This window comes from Erythrolamprus reginae, chromosome 2 (genome assembly GCF_031021105.1).
Source record: "Erythrolamprus reginae isolate rEryReg1 chromosome 2, rEryReg1.hap1, whole genome shotgun sequence".
NCBI classification, from domain to species: Eukaryota; Metazoa; Chordata; class Lepidosauria; order Squamata; family Dipsadidae; genus Erythrolamprus; species Erythrolamprus reginae.
The window spans coordinates 54,138,698-54,154,841 of record NC_091951.1 but is presented as its reverse complement, the minus strand read 5'-3'; the positions used below and the strand labels follow the sequence as shown (position 1 = coordinate 54,154,841).

Below are 16,144 nucleotides of genomic sequence, written 5' to 3'. Positions count from 1 at the left end.
CTCCTCTTAAGCTTGTTCACTCAGTAACTGTATATGTATCCATCTGCATTTGTTTGTTGTTCTGAAAATAATTTCTCTAAATAACTGCAAACAGCTGGTGCAGTCTGCAATTTATCCTGCAGTTTATCCTGCTACTTCTCCTTAATTGGTCCATCTTTGATCTGCACCGTACCAAAGAGTTTTATTGCAGAAAGATCAATGATATTTTGAACAATTAATTGGTTTTCCTTCAGTGTGTCCTTTTTTCAGCTGGTATATTACTATATCCGGTCATAAATAGCTGTGATAATATGCCTGCCAGCAAGAAAATCTGTGTATGTGTGAGAGAAAGAGTTAGTTAGATGGCAAATTGCTGTTTATAGCACTGGTTAAAAACTGCATACTGTGTGAAAAAGTTTCCTCCCACCGTTTCTTCTACTTTTAAAAATTGTTCTGCTATTTAAGCCTCTGTAGGCTTCTAGCTCTCACTGTGCACAGTTCCTAATATTTTGTGTTTTTAAAGAGCATCTTAATTTTCACTGTATTAGTACACAGCTGTACTAAATATGCAATAAAGCATTTGTAGAATTCAGAAGAGCCAAGAGGATAAAGATGTGCAAACATTTACTTTTTAAAAAATTCAGTCTTTTAATTAAGCTTTGGTTTTGTTAGCCAGTTAAGTTTTCATTCTTTCCTTCTGCCCATAACTCACTAGAAAGTTATAGGTATTAGGAAAGGTTCTGAATTTGGTTTCCTTCTTTTTCCAGTGTTCAGTGACTTGTGGAATTGGAGTGATGCATCGGTCGGTTCAGTGCCTCACAAATAATGACCAAGCAAGTACCTTGTGCCTTGAAGATTTAAAACCTGAGGAAAGGAGGCCCTGCCACAACATCCATAATTGTAAGGGTCTTTGGAAATGAGTTTCAGTTTCCCTTGAAAATCCTGTGCTACTACAGTGGTACCTCTACTTAAGAACACCTCTACCTAAGAACTTTTCTAGATAAGAACCGGGTGTTCAAGATTTTTTTGCGTCTTCTTAAGAACCATTTTCTACTTAAGAACCCGAGCCTGGAAAAATTTCCCAGGAAATTTGAGAGCGGCACGAAGGCCCGGCCAGTTTCCTGTCATTCCCCCTTTAATCCCGGCCATCTCAGGCTTTTCTGGGCTGCCAGAGGAGCCTTTCAGTGGCATTTAAGGGGGTTTTGGCAGTCCAGAGTGAACGAAGCATTTTCCTTTCTCTGGGTGTTTGGACAGGGAATAAACCTCTGCCAGCGCCCAGAGAAAATAAATGCCCCCTTCACTCTGGGCAGCAACTGTCTTCCTCCTCTTCTTCCTCCTCCTCCTCCTCCCACCCAAATTCCGAGCTTTTATTTCTTTCCTAATGGGTTTGCACGCATTATTTGCTTTTACATTGATTCCTATGGGAAAAATTGCCTCTTCTTACAAACATTTCTACTTAAGAACCTGGTCACGGAACGAATTACATTCTTAAGTAGAGTTACAACTATAGATCTAGATCTGCGCATTTTAATATCATATCCCATACTTTTTCACTCAAATTAAATTAAACATTGCTGGCTGGGGAATTCTGGGAGTTGAAGTCCATGCCACTTAAAGTTGCCAAGGTTGAAAACACTCCTTTAGAGGGGAAAAACACCAGCCCCTTTCCACGCTCATGCAATGTCTCTTAAGAATTTGGGAACTCTGGTTTGAAAAACCCTCAAGTGATCTGAAGCTTTGGCATTACTTATGTGGTGTGTTGTAAAAAATGCCCTGAGGCATTTTCTAAGCCAGTAAGGCAGCAACAGGAAAAGAAGCGAATGTGCTTGATTTCATGACAATGCATGGGGCTCAGTACTTGAGAGACCATCTTATGTGCAGTCTTGAATGCACAAAGGAGGAAAAGAGGGAGGGAAATGAATGTAAGGCACAAATAAAGATTCCTAGCACCTAAATGCTGGGGGTGGGAGGTGGAAATCCTATGAGATCTTTCACTGCAATAAAAATGACATTTTTGGGGGGGGGGAACCTGTTTTCTTCCAAGAAATGAACTGCAGCAATCATCTTCAAGTATGTTATATTATTATTATTATTATTATTATTATTATTATTATTATTATTAGTGATGGGCGAACCCAACGGTGCTCGGGTTCGGCAAGTTCGGATGAACTTTACGCAAAATTCGGCTGAACCCGAACGGGGAATCCGACCAAGAGATTCCGGGGGCGGAGTTTTGACGTCACGTATACTGGCAGGTTGCTAAGGATGCCAAGGTGATCACTTCCTGGATTCCATGGAATCCAGGAAGTGATCACCTTGGTGTCCTTAGCAACCTGCCAGTGACGTCAAGGCTCCGCCCACAGAATCTCTTCATGGGGGGGATTCCCAGCTCCTTCAAAGGGAGGTCTTCATGTAAAAATAAATTGTTATTTTTACGAAAAAGGACACCACAGCAGCGCTGCAAGCAAAGGATGGTCCTTTCATGTAAAAATAAACATTTTTATTTTTATGTGAAAGGACCGCCCTTTGCTTGCAGCACCGCTGCGGCATCCTTTTTCGTAAAAATAACAATGTTTATTTTTACGTGAAGACCTCCCTTTGAAGAAGCTGGGTAATCCGTCCCACGAAGAGATTCTGGGGGTGAAGCCTTGATGTCACCGGCAGGTTGCTAAGGACGCCAAGGTGATCCGAACACTGAACGCAACCCCAAACTTTGCCCGAAGTTTCAAAAAATTTCGTGTTCAGCATACCGAACACCACAAAATTTGGTACGGACCTGAATTGTGCGGGTTCGGTTCGCCCATCACTAATTATTATTATTGTTGTTGTTGTTGTTGTTGTTGTTGTTATTAATTAGATTTGTATGCTGCCCTTCTCTGAAGACTCAGGGTGGCTAAGTCTAAGAAAAGTCTAAGGCCTAGTCTAAGAAAACTTTAACCTTTTCTATACCTAAATTTACCTGATTTCTTTTCATAAGTTTTATTAGATGATAGACCAGGCCTGATATCAAGTTAAATGAAGAGCAACCAGTGATAACCAGGGGTTTCTAACCTTCACAACTTGCACAACAGCCTGCCAGACTTCAACTTCCAGAATACCTCAGCTGGCAAAGCTGCCTGGAAAATTCTGGGAGTTGTGATCCACCAGGTTTATAGTTGCCAAGGTTGGCAACCCTTGCCTTAGATGGCTATGTGAGCAAAATGCCATAGGTTACATTGGCATTGGAAGTCTGGCTCTGATTCATCCCCCTTTCCCCCCAAAAAATCTTATCTCTTACAAATTTTATAACATCACTACAGGTTTGGCGGGGGGCGGGTCCCTGCTTCATGTATTTCCTAGGTCTTTCTCTTCGATTAAATAACTGAAAACATTTCATATATCTTGAAATGTTCACAGTAATAATCCATTGATCAGCTGTTAGAAATTCACATTGCTTTATTTTGACTGTTTCATATTTTGCTAATTAGAACCTCATCTTCCTTTTCTTTATTTTAGGTGAACTACCAACAAGCTGCAAAGAAGCAAAAAGATTCAAAGTCAGTACTGAGGATGGTGAATATTTTCTGAAGGTTAAAGGAAGACTTTTAAAGGTATGACTCAAACACCTTTGGTTTTTTTTGAGGGGGAGTACTGTTTATAGGACAGGAAAAAAATATTTAGGTTCAAACAACTACAGATTCTTCTGCCTATTTCTGTTTTCGTGTTGGAGTATAGGCATTTGTTTTTCACTGAATTAGTGAATAGGTATTATCATGAACAAAATTTCCTGTTTCAGCTCTCATTTTGAGAGGGAAAAGATTGTTAGAACAATGTGGAAAGAAGAGGAGAAACTGGCCCTTTGAGATTCAATTACATTTACATTGTGATTTTTTTTTTCAAAAAAAAAATCATAATTCTATACCCTCTTCTTATTTATGCCCTTTGCCCTCATCATCAGTCTGAATTATTGTATAAAATTATGGCTCCTTTCCCCCCAGATATATTGTGCCAGCATGGACTCTGATAGCCCTAAAGAATACATCACTTTGGTAAATGGTGATGCAGAGAATTTCTCAGAAGTCTACAGCTACAGGTAAGAAAAGGCAGCCATTCTGTATTTTTTTTATTATGTCTCGCTACCTTGTATAATTTTTCTTGCAGTAAACAGAAAAGGGGCTTTCTTTTGATTCAGGTTACATAACCCAACTGAATGTCCATACAATGGAAGCCGAAGAGAGGATTGTCAGTGTAGGAAAGACTACACAGCAGCTGGGTTTTCTGCCTTCAGCAAAGTAAGGCTGGACCTGAATGCTATGCAGATAATAAGTGAGTAATAGTGATATTTTGTTTCTCAACTTGTTTTTCTTTGTTGAAATTGCTGGAATTACTATTCTAAAAGAGACCACCTGATATTTCCTGACTTTAATATTACCGTATCCAGTGAAGGGCTACCAAAAATTTTGCCACCACACTGTGGGCGTGGCTTATGCAAGACACCCTGCATTTTCTTTCAACATCTTTCAGTGCAAATTGGGTGCTCTGGGGTGGAGCTCCATTTTCGCTATCCCACTGCATTCACCCACCCACCCCAGTCCAAGCAGCAGCCCAACCCTGGCCTTATCTTCTTCAACAGTGCTTAAAAATGAAATATTTTACCTTGCTGCACATTAAACTTAGTTCTCTGAGAATGTTCTTTTCCCTGTCTTGCCTCAGCTAAACTCAATGTGACATTATAATCTTAACCATTGTCAGGAAAATTCTACTTTATGTAATCCCATTTCTCATTGGGAAATTAGTGTAGGAGTTGGCCAGGTTGAGCCTGAGGGAGGGGACAGACCAGTGGTGGGTTTCAATTTTTTTTTACAACCAGTTCTGTGGGCGTGGCTTGGTGGGCAAGGCAGAGGAAGGAGACTGCATTCCCTCCCCACTCTAGGGAAAGGATACTGCAAAATCCCCATTTCCTCCCAATCAGCTGGACTCAGGAGACAGATAGCGGTGAGGCCAATCAAAGGTGGTATTTACCAGTTCTCTGAACTACTCAAAATTTCTGCTACCGGTTCTTCAGAACTGGTCAGAACCTGCTAAAACCCACCTCTGGGACAGACACGTCATCAGTCACATGTTCCTTCTCGCCCACATGAGATCTAAGTCCAGCCCACCTTGAATTTCTTATCTACTATCAAATTGCTTTGAACGTTAGAGATTCAGATCCTTGTAGAGAGCTTAAGTTTGCAATAAATTCTGACACCCATATGAAGTGCCTGGATCTCCTGATTTCTCTGGAATTGACATCTCACAGTATTGGGACCATGGTGGTTCTCACCAGAATTCCCTTTTGACTGAAGTCCCATCAAAAAGCAGAAAGGGTATCCAAGAGCAGTCAGATTGCACAATTTAACAACAATATTTGAGCTGGCTTTTGTATACTAGCTGGACGTTGTCCTGAGCTAATAGCTCCTAAAGAGGCATATGAAATAGGCCAAATAAGTTGCAATTCTTTTATGGTCTACAAGACTACTTTTACACTTTATGCCCATCCCTCAAACAAACAGCAGGGGAAATTTGCTGCTATAGAACAATCCTACAATTTTAGACCTACCCTGTTTCCTCCAAAATAAGACATCTCCTGATAATAAGCCCAATCGGGCTTTTGAGTGCCTGGCAATAAAGCTAAGGGCTTATTTCAGAGTTCAAAAAAAATAAAATAAGACAGGGTCTTATTTTCAGGGAAACACCATATTAGAAAACATAAACAAAGAAGAGGGAAACTTGTAAGTGCATTATTAAAAGCATATTTACACTGCTTGTATTGCTGAATGGTTTTCACAGAATTATTCCTCATTTTCAGTATCTCCCTACACAAGTTTAATCCTTGTGCCAAATTTCTCATTTAATTATCTATGTGAAAAATCAGGGAGGATTGCTGATGAGTCAGAAAATAAATGTATAAAGTTAAGTGTTTTATTTTCTGCAAGAGCCAAATTAAACATTTGCATTTTTTTTCTTTTCCCAACCATTCAATTTCTCCTTTGCCTCTGCAATTCTTGCCAAATATTTTTTTCACAGCTACCGATTTACAGTTTGCACAGACACTTGATGGGAGACCTGTTCCTTTTGCCACTGCTGGGGATTGCTACAGTGCAGCCAAATGTCCACAGGTATCTCTCTAGAACTTGAGCCCTAGTTACATTCCAGCATTGTGTCATTTATTCCCAATCAAATCGATCATGTACCAACATTGCCTTCTTCTGTCACTCCTTTTCTAACATCTCTTAAATATTGTACATTCTGGGGGTTTTTTTTCATTGTACTGATAAAAGAGTTCGTACCTCTGAATTGAAGGGTTCTCCTGGTGATCCAAATATTCTGGTGATCAAATATTCTTTAATATGTTTCTTATATTTAATATTTTATTGCATTTAAACCAGTTTTCTTTTCAAGTAGTCCACTGTTTAATCCAAAAGAATTCTTAAAGAGACTCATAAAATAAATGAGAACTAATTTTTATCAATCACCAGATTAAAATGCATAACTAATTTAAGCTAAGGAAACAAAATCATATTTTATTGTTTTTAAAAACTGTGTATAATTGGTGCAACAAATTTCTGTATAACTGAAGAATCTCAAATATGTGGGGGGGGAGAGACAGCAGATTAAGATAAATCTCTGCTTCCCATCATGAATGGGGACCAAAGACTGGGCCCTGTTAAATATCTGAGAAGTGAATGGTTTCACATGAGAGCCAGTTATCCTTGAGCTGTAACAAGATAGGATTGTGTCATCAAGGTAATATATAAAGTTCAAGCAGTGAACTCCCATTACTTGCCCCAGCTTCTGCCAACCTAGCAGTTCCAAAGCATGCAAATGCAAATAGATAAATAGGTACCACTTTGGTGGGAAGCTAACAGCGTTCCGTGCACCTTGGCATTGTCATACCAGCCACATGACCATCCCTTAGCTAAGAAAGAGAGATGAGCACTGCCTGCTAGACTAGTCCTCAACTGACAGGGGAAACCTTTACTTTTCCTTTAAAGAGCATTGCATAAAATGACAGTAAAAATAAATTAGAGTCCTGTTTTAGCCAACATAACATCGGTGCTTCATGCAGTAAAATGAATATTTGCTCCATGAAGATTAAGAGGGTGGGGGGCGGAGGAAGAGAGATGCCTTTTCAACTTTCAATTGATGGGAAAATAAAGTGTTATGATATTTATTTTAATTTACAAAACTAAATTCAGAATATGTTTGGAGACAGGACATTTGCATGGTTGACTTGTCAGAATATTTTGAGTGCTAAACTAAGGCTCCTTTAGCATTTGCATGTTCAATATGTTCAAATGAGCCTTAGTTTTGGCCACAGAAAATCCTGGCAAATGTCAGGCAAATGTCCTATCTAGATAAAAGAGTAAGAAAATACAGCTGTTCGAGTGTAGGAAACTGCGCCTCTCTCTCTCTCTCTCTCTTTCTTTCTCTCTCTCTCCCTCCCTCTTTCTCTCTTTCTCTCTCACTTTCTCTCTCTCCCTCCCTCCCTCTTTCTCTCTGTATTTCTCTCTCACTTTCTCTCTCTCTCTCCTGCCCCCTCCCTGCCTCCATCTTTCTCTCTCTCTCCCTCCCTCTTTCCCTCTTTCTCTCTTACTTTCTCTCTCTCCCTCCCTCCCTCTTTCTCTCTCTCTCTTTCTCTCTCTCTCCTGCCCCCTCCCTGCCTCCATCTTTCTCTCTCCCTCCCTCTTTCTCTCTTTCTCTCTTACTTTCTCTCTCTCCCTCCCTCCCTCTTTCTCTCCCTCTTTCTCTCTCTCTCTCTCTCTCTCCTGCCTCCTCCCTGCCTCCATCTTTCTCTCTCTCTCCCTCCCTCTTTCTCTCTTTCTTTCTCTCTCACTTTCTCTCTCTCTCTCTGTCCCTCCCACTCTCAGAAGATTTAAAAAGCAACAAGAATCACTTGAAGGACAAGAATGCCCTCAACTGGCAGGCCACAGCAAGGCAGCCTTGCTCCGAAGCTGCTGCAAATGAGAATAAATGCTTAATCTCATTCCTGCTGTGATTTGTACAGTATGTGCTAATCGCTGCGAGGGCTTGGAACAATTGAAAACAGTGCCAGGGAGATCTTGTTAGAATAATGACTCTGTGGTCTGTTGTTACACAGGGGACCCAAAGCACTAGAAAACGACATTGTTCACAAATAGATTTTCTTTCTTTTTCTTTCCTTCCTCTTTGTTTTTAAAGGAGCATGCATTTGGGGTATTTAGTAATCATTTCAGAAAATCAGTACCATCTCATTCACATCTTTTCTTGTGTTTTTTTTTCAAGGGTCGCTTTAGCATCAACCTCTCCGGAACTGGCCTGTCAGTAATGCAGACATCAAAGTGGCTTTCACAAGGAAATTATGCTGTTTCTGAAATCATAAGATCTCCTGTAAGCGAAACTTACTTTGAATCAAAGTGTTGCGTATGCTAACTCACTGCTCCTTCTCGTAAATAGCAAAACATGTGTGTTAGTGTGTGTGTGTGTGTGTATAAAAGGGTGGCCCCTTGAAGTCAAAACTAAAGCCCAAGAATTGCAAAGCATGGTATGTAATTGGTGGATTTAAAACCATAGATTGGAGTAAATTCAACTTGATCTGTATTATTGCAATTAATTAGTGGATTTGCTTAACCGTGAAAGTAAAAAGACTGAGCTTCGTGATTGCACACACTTCTTTAATTAATTGTCTGAGTCCTCCACAGTAGGCAGTTCAGTGCTTGTTCTAACAATGCTATTAAACTCGGGGGTGGGGGGGGACAAATTCTTTCCCAGGGTCTGTAGTGCCTAAGTATCCTCATCCTCCATGAATCTAAAGATATAATGCGTTAGGCTGCTCCATTCTGTATGGCTTATTTATACTATACTAATAATGGCTGTGGTGAGGAAGGCGTTTGCACAGGTTCGCCTGGTGCACCAGTTGCGACCCTATTTAGACAGGGAGTCATTGCTCACAGTCGCTCATGCCCTCATCACCTTGAGGTTCGACTACTGCAACGCTCTCTACATGGGGCTACCTTTGAAGACTGTTCGGAAACTTCAGATCATACAGAATGCAGTTGCGAGAGCTATACTGGGGCTCCCTAGATTTGCCCACATCTCGTCAACACTCCGCGGCTTGCACTGGCTGCCGATCAGTTTCCGGTCACAATTCAAAGTGTTGGTTATGACCTATAAAGCCCTACATGGCATCGGATCAGAATAGATTCGGAACCATCTTCTGCCACACGAATCCCACAGGTCCCACAGAGTTGGCCTTCTCTGGGTCCCATCGACTAAACAATGTCGTCTGGCAGGCCCCAGGGGAAGTGCCTTCTCTGTGGCGGCCCCAGCCCTCTGGAATCAACTCCCCCCCCCCCGGAGATTAGAACCGCCCCCACAGTCCTTGCCTTTCATAAGTTACTGAAGACCCACCTATGCCGCCAGTTTATGTATGGTATGATTGTGTTGTATGGTTTTAATGATGGGTTTTTAGATGTCTTTTTATTATTGGATTTGTTATATTGCTGTAATTGTTGTGAGCTGCTCCAAGTCTCCGGAGAGGGGTGGCATACAAATCTAATTAATAATAATAATAATAATAATAATAATAATAATAATAATAATAATAAAAATAAAAATAAATATATATATATATATATTATGTCAGTACAACACAGCAAACGAGATCACTATGCTGGATTTCGTGTTTTGTCACCGGTTGGGTGCTTCCCAAGCACCTAGAACTGCGTGATGTAGCGGCGAATTATGTTTGCCGATCCCAGTAAAGCGGCCTTTTGCAATTGACAGATGGAAATTTTGTCAATTCCAATGGTTTTCAAATGTCCCCTGAATAATAAATATTATTATTATTATTATTATTATTATTATTATTATTATTATTATTATTATTATTATTTGGACAGGGGCAGCATACAAATCTAATAAATAAATAAAATATTATTATTATTATTATTATTATTATTATTATTATTATTATTATTATTATTAATTGTATAGTACTATAATTTCCTGACTGTGCCTGTATATAACATACAATAAGAATGAATAGGGAGCTAACACGCCTAATACACCTTCCTATTTTTCCCAAAAACCTTGTGAGGTGGATAGGCCTAAGTGAGAAGGACCGACCTAAAGTCACTCAGCTGGCTTTCATGCCTAAAGAGGGACTAGAATTTATACACTCCTGATTTGTAGCCTGGTGCCTCCCATCACTAGACCGAATAGTCCATTTTCTATAGCTCAGTCCTGCAAGTCAGGAAATGCATTCAGGCAGAACAGGAACAAGTGTAATCCTCTTCAGGTTTTCCTCATTACCGTCACACACACACCGTACCTCCTGCTGCAAAGCCGCAGTTTGAGAATCTACACAAATGTCAATCTTGCCGTGATCAGCAATTTGCTGCAATAAGCAGGGCAAATCCAGCAGAAGAACGGTTGGCATATTTGGGCCACCTATACATGAAGGGTTCCAAGACCTGTGGAAAATAAAAGGCATCATGTTTGGGAATGTTCACCTAGTTACTCTGAAGCAGCTGGCGAAGGGAGGTGGAAATCAATGTTCAGCAGGAACTGCTAGAGGGAGTCCCCAATGACCAACTGAAAGCAGAGATTCAAGACAATCAATATTGGCTACTTTCCTTGCTTCAACTGTCAGGCACAGCTCTTGAAGTTTCAGTGTCAGGAGAACAAGTGAACAAGAAAAGTGGGATCGGTATCAAACACAGAGGTTTTGCAGACTACATTTTAACAACATGTAGGACTGGAAAGTCTCACGTATATATATACACATTACAGCAGCACGAAGCTTACAACTTCAGCCTGATGATGGTGAATGTGATTTCACCGAAACATCACATAGACATGCAAAATATTACATGGGGCAAAACCCGAACTCAGAACAATCTACATACATACATACATACATACATACATACATACATACATATATATACAGTATATTTGTTTTTGTAGATTTTCATGGGTACAGGTATGACGGTCTTGGCATATTCGGGTTTCTTCCTGTGTAGGATTTGGAAATTTCTGGCGACGTTTCGATGAAATCCCACTCATCATCTTCAGGCTGGTGCTTCTGTCCTTGTTCTAGGGCGAACGATCAGGTCTAGCTATGTTCGCCCTAGAACAAGGACAGAAGCACCAGCCTGAAGATGACGAGTGGGACCTCATCGAAACATTGCCAGAAATTTCCAAATCCTACACGGGAAGAAACCTGAATATGCCAAGACCGTCATTTATATTTATATTTATATTTATATTTATATTTATATTTATATTTATATTTATTTATATATATATATATATATATATATATATATATATATATATTATATATATATATATATATATATATATATATATATATATATATATATATATATATGTCACATGGTTTTTTTTGCTGAATTTTAAAAATTAAGGGAGACTAGGATAGATCTATTTCGGCCTTATTTTGGCCTCATCAGCCAGCCATACCCACTGGGACTTGAACCTGCAATCTTTGCCTTGTAAGGCAGAGAATATATATAAATAAATACATTATATATATATATATATATATATATATATATATATATATATATATATATATATATATATATTCTCTCTTTCTGAGGCAAATGTTGATGTTGTTTTAAATCAAAAAGGTGGTTTGAAGCTGAAATAGACTACATTTATTACATTTACGTTTATTATGAAGCTGAAATAAACTACATTTTATTGTCACTTTGAATGTATACTAATCGGCATACATTAAAATGAAAATTTTGTTGCATACAGCTCTCAAAGGATCACCACCTCCAATATACATTATATAATTATGACTAAATAAATAAACAAGTGCAAAATAATGCATATACCCACATATATTAAAGAAAAACAAAACAAATACTTAATGTTCATTTTAAAATCATAAGGTTTTGCAAAGCTGGGGTGGGGACTTGTTTTATGATATATTTTAATTTTACTATCAGTTCCTTCATTTCCTTGTATATTCTTTTAACCTAAATATATTTTCCATTTATAACACTCTGCATTTTCACTTAGAAATATGTTCCCTTTGCCTAATGTAATTGGGGTTAGGATTGTTAATACATATTCCTTCTATAAATTATACAAACAGATTTGGGATATGGAGAATTGCATTTACTCCTCTCTAGTGTATTTTTTTCTCATTTTATCTATTAGGATGGTACCAAAGTAATAGGAAAATGTGGTGGTTACTGTGGAAAATGTACTCCATCTTCTGGAACTGGCCTTGATGTTCAAGTGTTATAGCAATGGTAAGTAGTAGCTTCTGCATGTTTTTGTGTTATATTTACACATATTTAGAATAGATTAGAATAGAATAGAATAGAATAGAATAGAATAGAATTCTTTATTGGCCAAGTGTGATCGGACACACAAGGAATTTGTCTTTGGTGCATATGCTCTCAGTGTACATAAAAGAAAAAGATACATTTGTAAGGAATCATGTGGTACAACCCTTAATGATTGTCAAAGGGGTCAAATAAGCAATGAAGAAACAATCAATATTAATAAAAGTCTTAGGATACAAGCAACAAGTTACAGTCATATAATCCTAAATGGGAGGAAAAGGATGATAGGAATGATGAGAAAAAAGTAGTTGAAATAGAAGTGCAGGCTTAGTAAAATTTAAATGTTTATGGGCTTAATTGTGTATCTGGTCAGTGATATTCATTCATTCATTCATTCATTCATTCATTCATTCAAGTCTGCATTTACTTGCAGTGAAGTTCATTTGGCTGAACTGTAATTCCACAAGGCAAGATTTACTTTGCAACCTCTCAGCCTCAGAATTATGGTACATGGAGTCATCAAATACTAAACACTGATGCATTTGAGTATAATGATATCACTTCTAGAACAAAACCATACTTAGATTTAGTTTTAAAATTGTCACTTCCACCTTTGTCCTAAGTTTTCCACCCATATCTAAGTGTGATTTGTTCAGAAGAAGAGGGTACAGGTAAACCTCATTTACCAACTATCTCACACCAGGATTGTTTTAAGGATGTGCAGAAAGGACCCTTGTGACCTCATATGCTCCAAAGCCAACATTTCATATGCTGAAATGAAATGAAACATCCAGAAGCCATCTGGACTTCGATTAAAATGTTCAGAAGAGGCCCCTGTTTCACTCACCATAAGAGGCACATTTTGTGGAAACTTCCTCAGAGACTATATCCACAGCTCCTTGCATCACATTGACAAAAGCAGTGTTGTGAGACAAACTCTAGTCCTTCACATATCAAAGAAGTAATGTTTGCTTTGTGATAGTACAATGCTACTATCCTCAGACATTCAGTTTCATGCTGGCTGTCTTCAGAATTTGGAACTCCAATCAAACAGTGTAATGAAAAACAATGTTAGAGACATTCAATTGACAATTGTCAATTGATTATGTTTTAACTTTCATTAGTTTGGTTTTTTTGAATATTCAGATGTCATCACAACAATATTGCTTACTACTGTAATATTTGATTTTAAAAAACAATTTCTGAGTAATCACATCCACTTAAAACTATCCCTAGCTGGTATTTCTGAATTGCCATTCATTCATTTACTTCCTTTCTTTTAAGATGTGCACTCAAGAGAGCTAATCAGCTAGGTTTGAAAATAGTGGTTTGTTTGATTCTTTGTTTACTTTAAAGACAGTTTTCTTTTCAAGCTGACATTTTGTGTGTTTTTTTGTTTTTTTTCCAATATTTTTATTAATTTTCTTAAAATAACATACAGACTTACAAACATTTAACATAGAATGTGCGGATGTATCATCCCCGCTTTTCTTAAAAGTATAAATGCAGATACAGAAAAAGGAATGCATGATTAAGTGCGTAAATCAATACTACTAATACAAAAATATCTAGTAAGGAAAAAGTGATATTGTAAAAAAGAAAAATAGTTATAACTAGTATAAAGTCAAACAATCTTGTCAATTCTATGTATATAGACTAAATCTAATATTAATCTCAATAAAAAAAAGAAAGATTTAAACCTAAGTATCTATGCCTATTGTTAATCTTCTATTATTAGGTTTTTTTTCTTATCTATCCATTCATAAACATTGTTCCATGTTTCATAAAATTTCGTTTCTTCTTGATCATTCAAGCATCTTGTCATCATATCCATCTCCACGCAGTCTAATATTTTTGTAATAACTCCCTCTTCTTTGGGGATATTTTCCCCTTTCCAATTTTGGATGTCATCCATGGCTAGAACACTTGACCCTTTGGGAAATGAATCTCACAAACTTGGTGGTTCCAAATACATTAGGAATTGCTGAGTTTGCATGTGTTGAATCTATGCATACTGTAATTCAATTATCTGCATATAAAGCCTAAGTTGAATGACATAAAGATAATTTAGTGATATAAGGACCTAGTCCTGGAAGCTGTTGCACCAATGTAAATAAAAGTTTTTAAACTATACAGAATAAATTATGGTACATATCACATTGTCAACATAAAAGTTCAGATAAACACACACACCTCTGTTGTCTAGAAAATAGAAATTAGATTTCTTTATCTTGTTTTTAATTTCCAGGATTTCTTAATGCCGGGAGCTTAAGCAAGATGGATGAAGGACAATTAAGCAATACCTCTGCCTTCCATTTTTTAAAAATTTCTATGTTTGTATGTGTGTGTGTATATGTGCATGTATATGTGTATGTGAGAGAGAAATGTATGTAATGTGCCTTTTTAAAAAAAACAGTATGATTGTATCTGTATGTGTGTATACGTATATGTTTGTACAGTATATTCTTGAAGTTCTAATGTATTATATTTATGTCCGGAATTATTTATTTTGATTTAATATTTTTGTATGTAAATTTTTATATTAAAGCTGCTTATCCTGTGTTCTTTTTTTAAAAAAAATAAATCTTGCAGTCACACCACTGCATTTTTACATATTCTACATCATATGTAGCATTTTGACAAAAGTGATATATTTATTGTCACTGTGTTCAGTTGTTTACCTTCATTCAGTAATTTCTCTTGTTACAGGCTGCACTGATAATTGTAAGGTGCTAATTGGTTTTCATTAAGGTATTTTTGGCATTTTAAAACCAACTATTCCTTATGAGGAAAATAATTATTGTTATTAAATTTATATAGCAGTCAGTACCTTGCAGAGATTTGGTGAACACGCGTGATAGTATTTTTGCTTTATCAATAACTATATCTTACATATTTTAATGGCATGTAATTTCCATTGACTAATCCTATAAAAGTCACTGGTTTGGTGCTAATATGATAATATTTATTAATAACCTGTAGGCTTTAAAAGCTAATTCTTTGCCATGTCTTGTGGCAATGAAGAATGAGTAATTAAATTTGTGTAAAATGAGAATTAGTTCAAATATTAGTTTAAGGCAGACAAAGCTTTTGCCTACATTGGATGAAGGCCTAATATTATTCAGAAATTTGTGAATGGTTCCTTCTTCAGATAAATTGTTTTCAGTGATAGGATTTGTGAGTGCTATCATACTGGCAACATATAGCCATAATGAACAGTTACTATCAGTCTGAATCAGTGGTCTTCAAAATTGCAGGTTAAAATATGAACATTAAATAAATACTGAAGAAAGAATTCTCTAAAAATTAGACATTTGATTTTTTTCCCCTAAAATTTTATATTAGCAAGAAATCATGGTTTTAGAGAGAGGTTCCAATATGTGGGATCTGGATGTATTTGAACTCCAAGAATTGAGTTTCTGCTGAGGAAGAATATACTTATTTTTTAAGCAAACCTAATGGATCACAAAAATATTTTGCCTTAATTAGTGCTGTACAATTAAGCCTATGTAATTGTTCTGCTATTAAAAACCAATTATTTAAACAAATTTCAGAATCATTAATAACAAAGGAAAAAATAATGTACACTAATCCATATCCACATTGATGAAATTTTGGAATTCCTGTATATGCTATATCACAGCATATATTCCTATCAGTAATTAGACAAATCTGAGATACATACTACATTATTTTTTTTAAAAAAAACAAGGACATATGGATCAGATCAAAATTGCTATATGTAAAGCATTTCTACTCTAGAGCAATGCAGAGCAGAATCATTTTTATGTGTAAAAACATTACATTTGCTCCAAAAATACTTAGTAAAAATCAGA

The 16,144-nt window shown here is 37.1% G+C and overlaps 1 protein-coding gene across 2 annotated transcripts in view; it reads left to right on the top strand.

The window, feature by feature from the left end:
• The window catches only part of ADAMTS9 (ADAM metallopeptidase with thrombospondin type 1 motif 9), a 202,042-nt gene extending 186,186 nt beyond the window's left edge, over positions 1–15,856 (top strand). For both annotated transcript variants that reach the window (XM_070738165.1, XM_070738164.1), the window contains exons 33-40: positions 747–879; positions 3,475–3,569; positions 3,957–4,051; positions 4,151–4,284; positions 6,025–6,116; positions 8,263–8,367; positions 12,178–12,272; positions 14,557–15,856. In XM_070738165.1, the coding sequence (XP_070594266.1) occupies positions 747–879; positions 3,475–3,569; positions 3,957–4,051; positions 4,151–4,284; positions 6,025–6,116; positions 8,263–8,367; positions 12,178–12,267 (744 nt within the window). In that variant the 3' untranslated portion in view covers positions 12,268–12,272; positions 14,557–15,856. The remainder of the gene's footprint in view (positions 1–746; positions 880–3,474; positions 3,570–3,956; positions 4,052–4,150; positions 4,285–6,024; positions 6,117–8,262; positions 8,368–12,177; positions 12,273–14,556) is intronic.
• Positions 15,857–16,144: the final 288 nt, after the last annotated feature.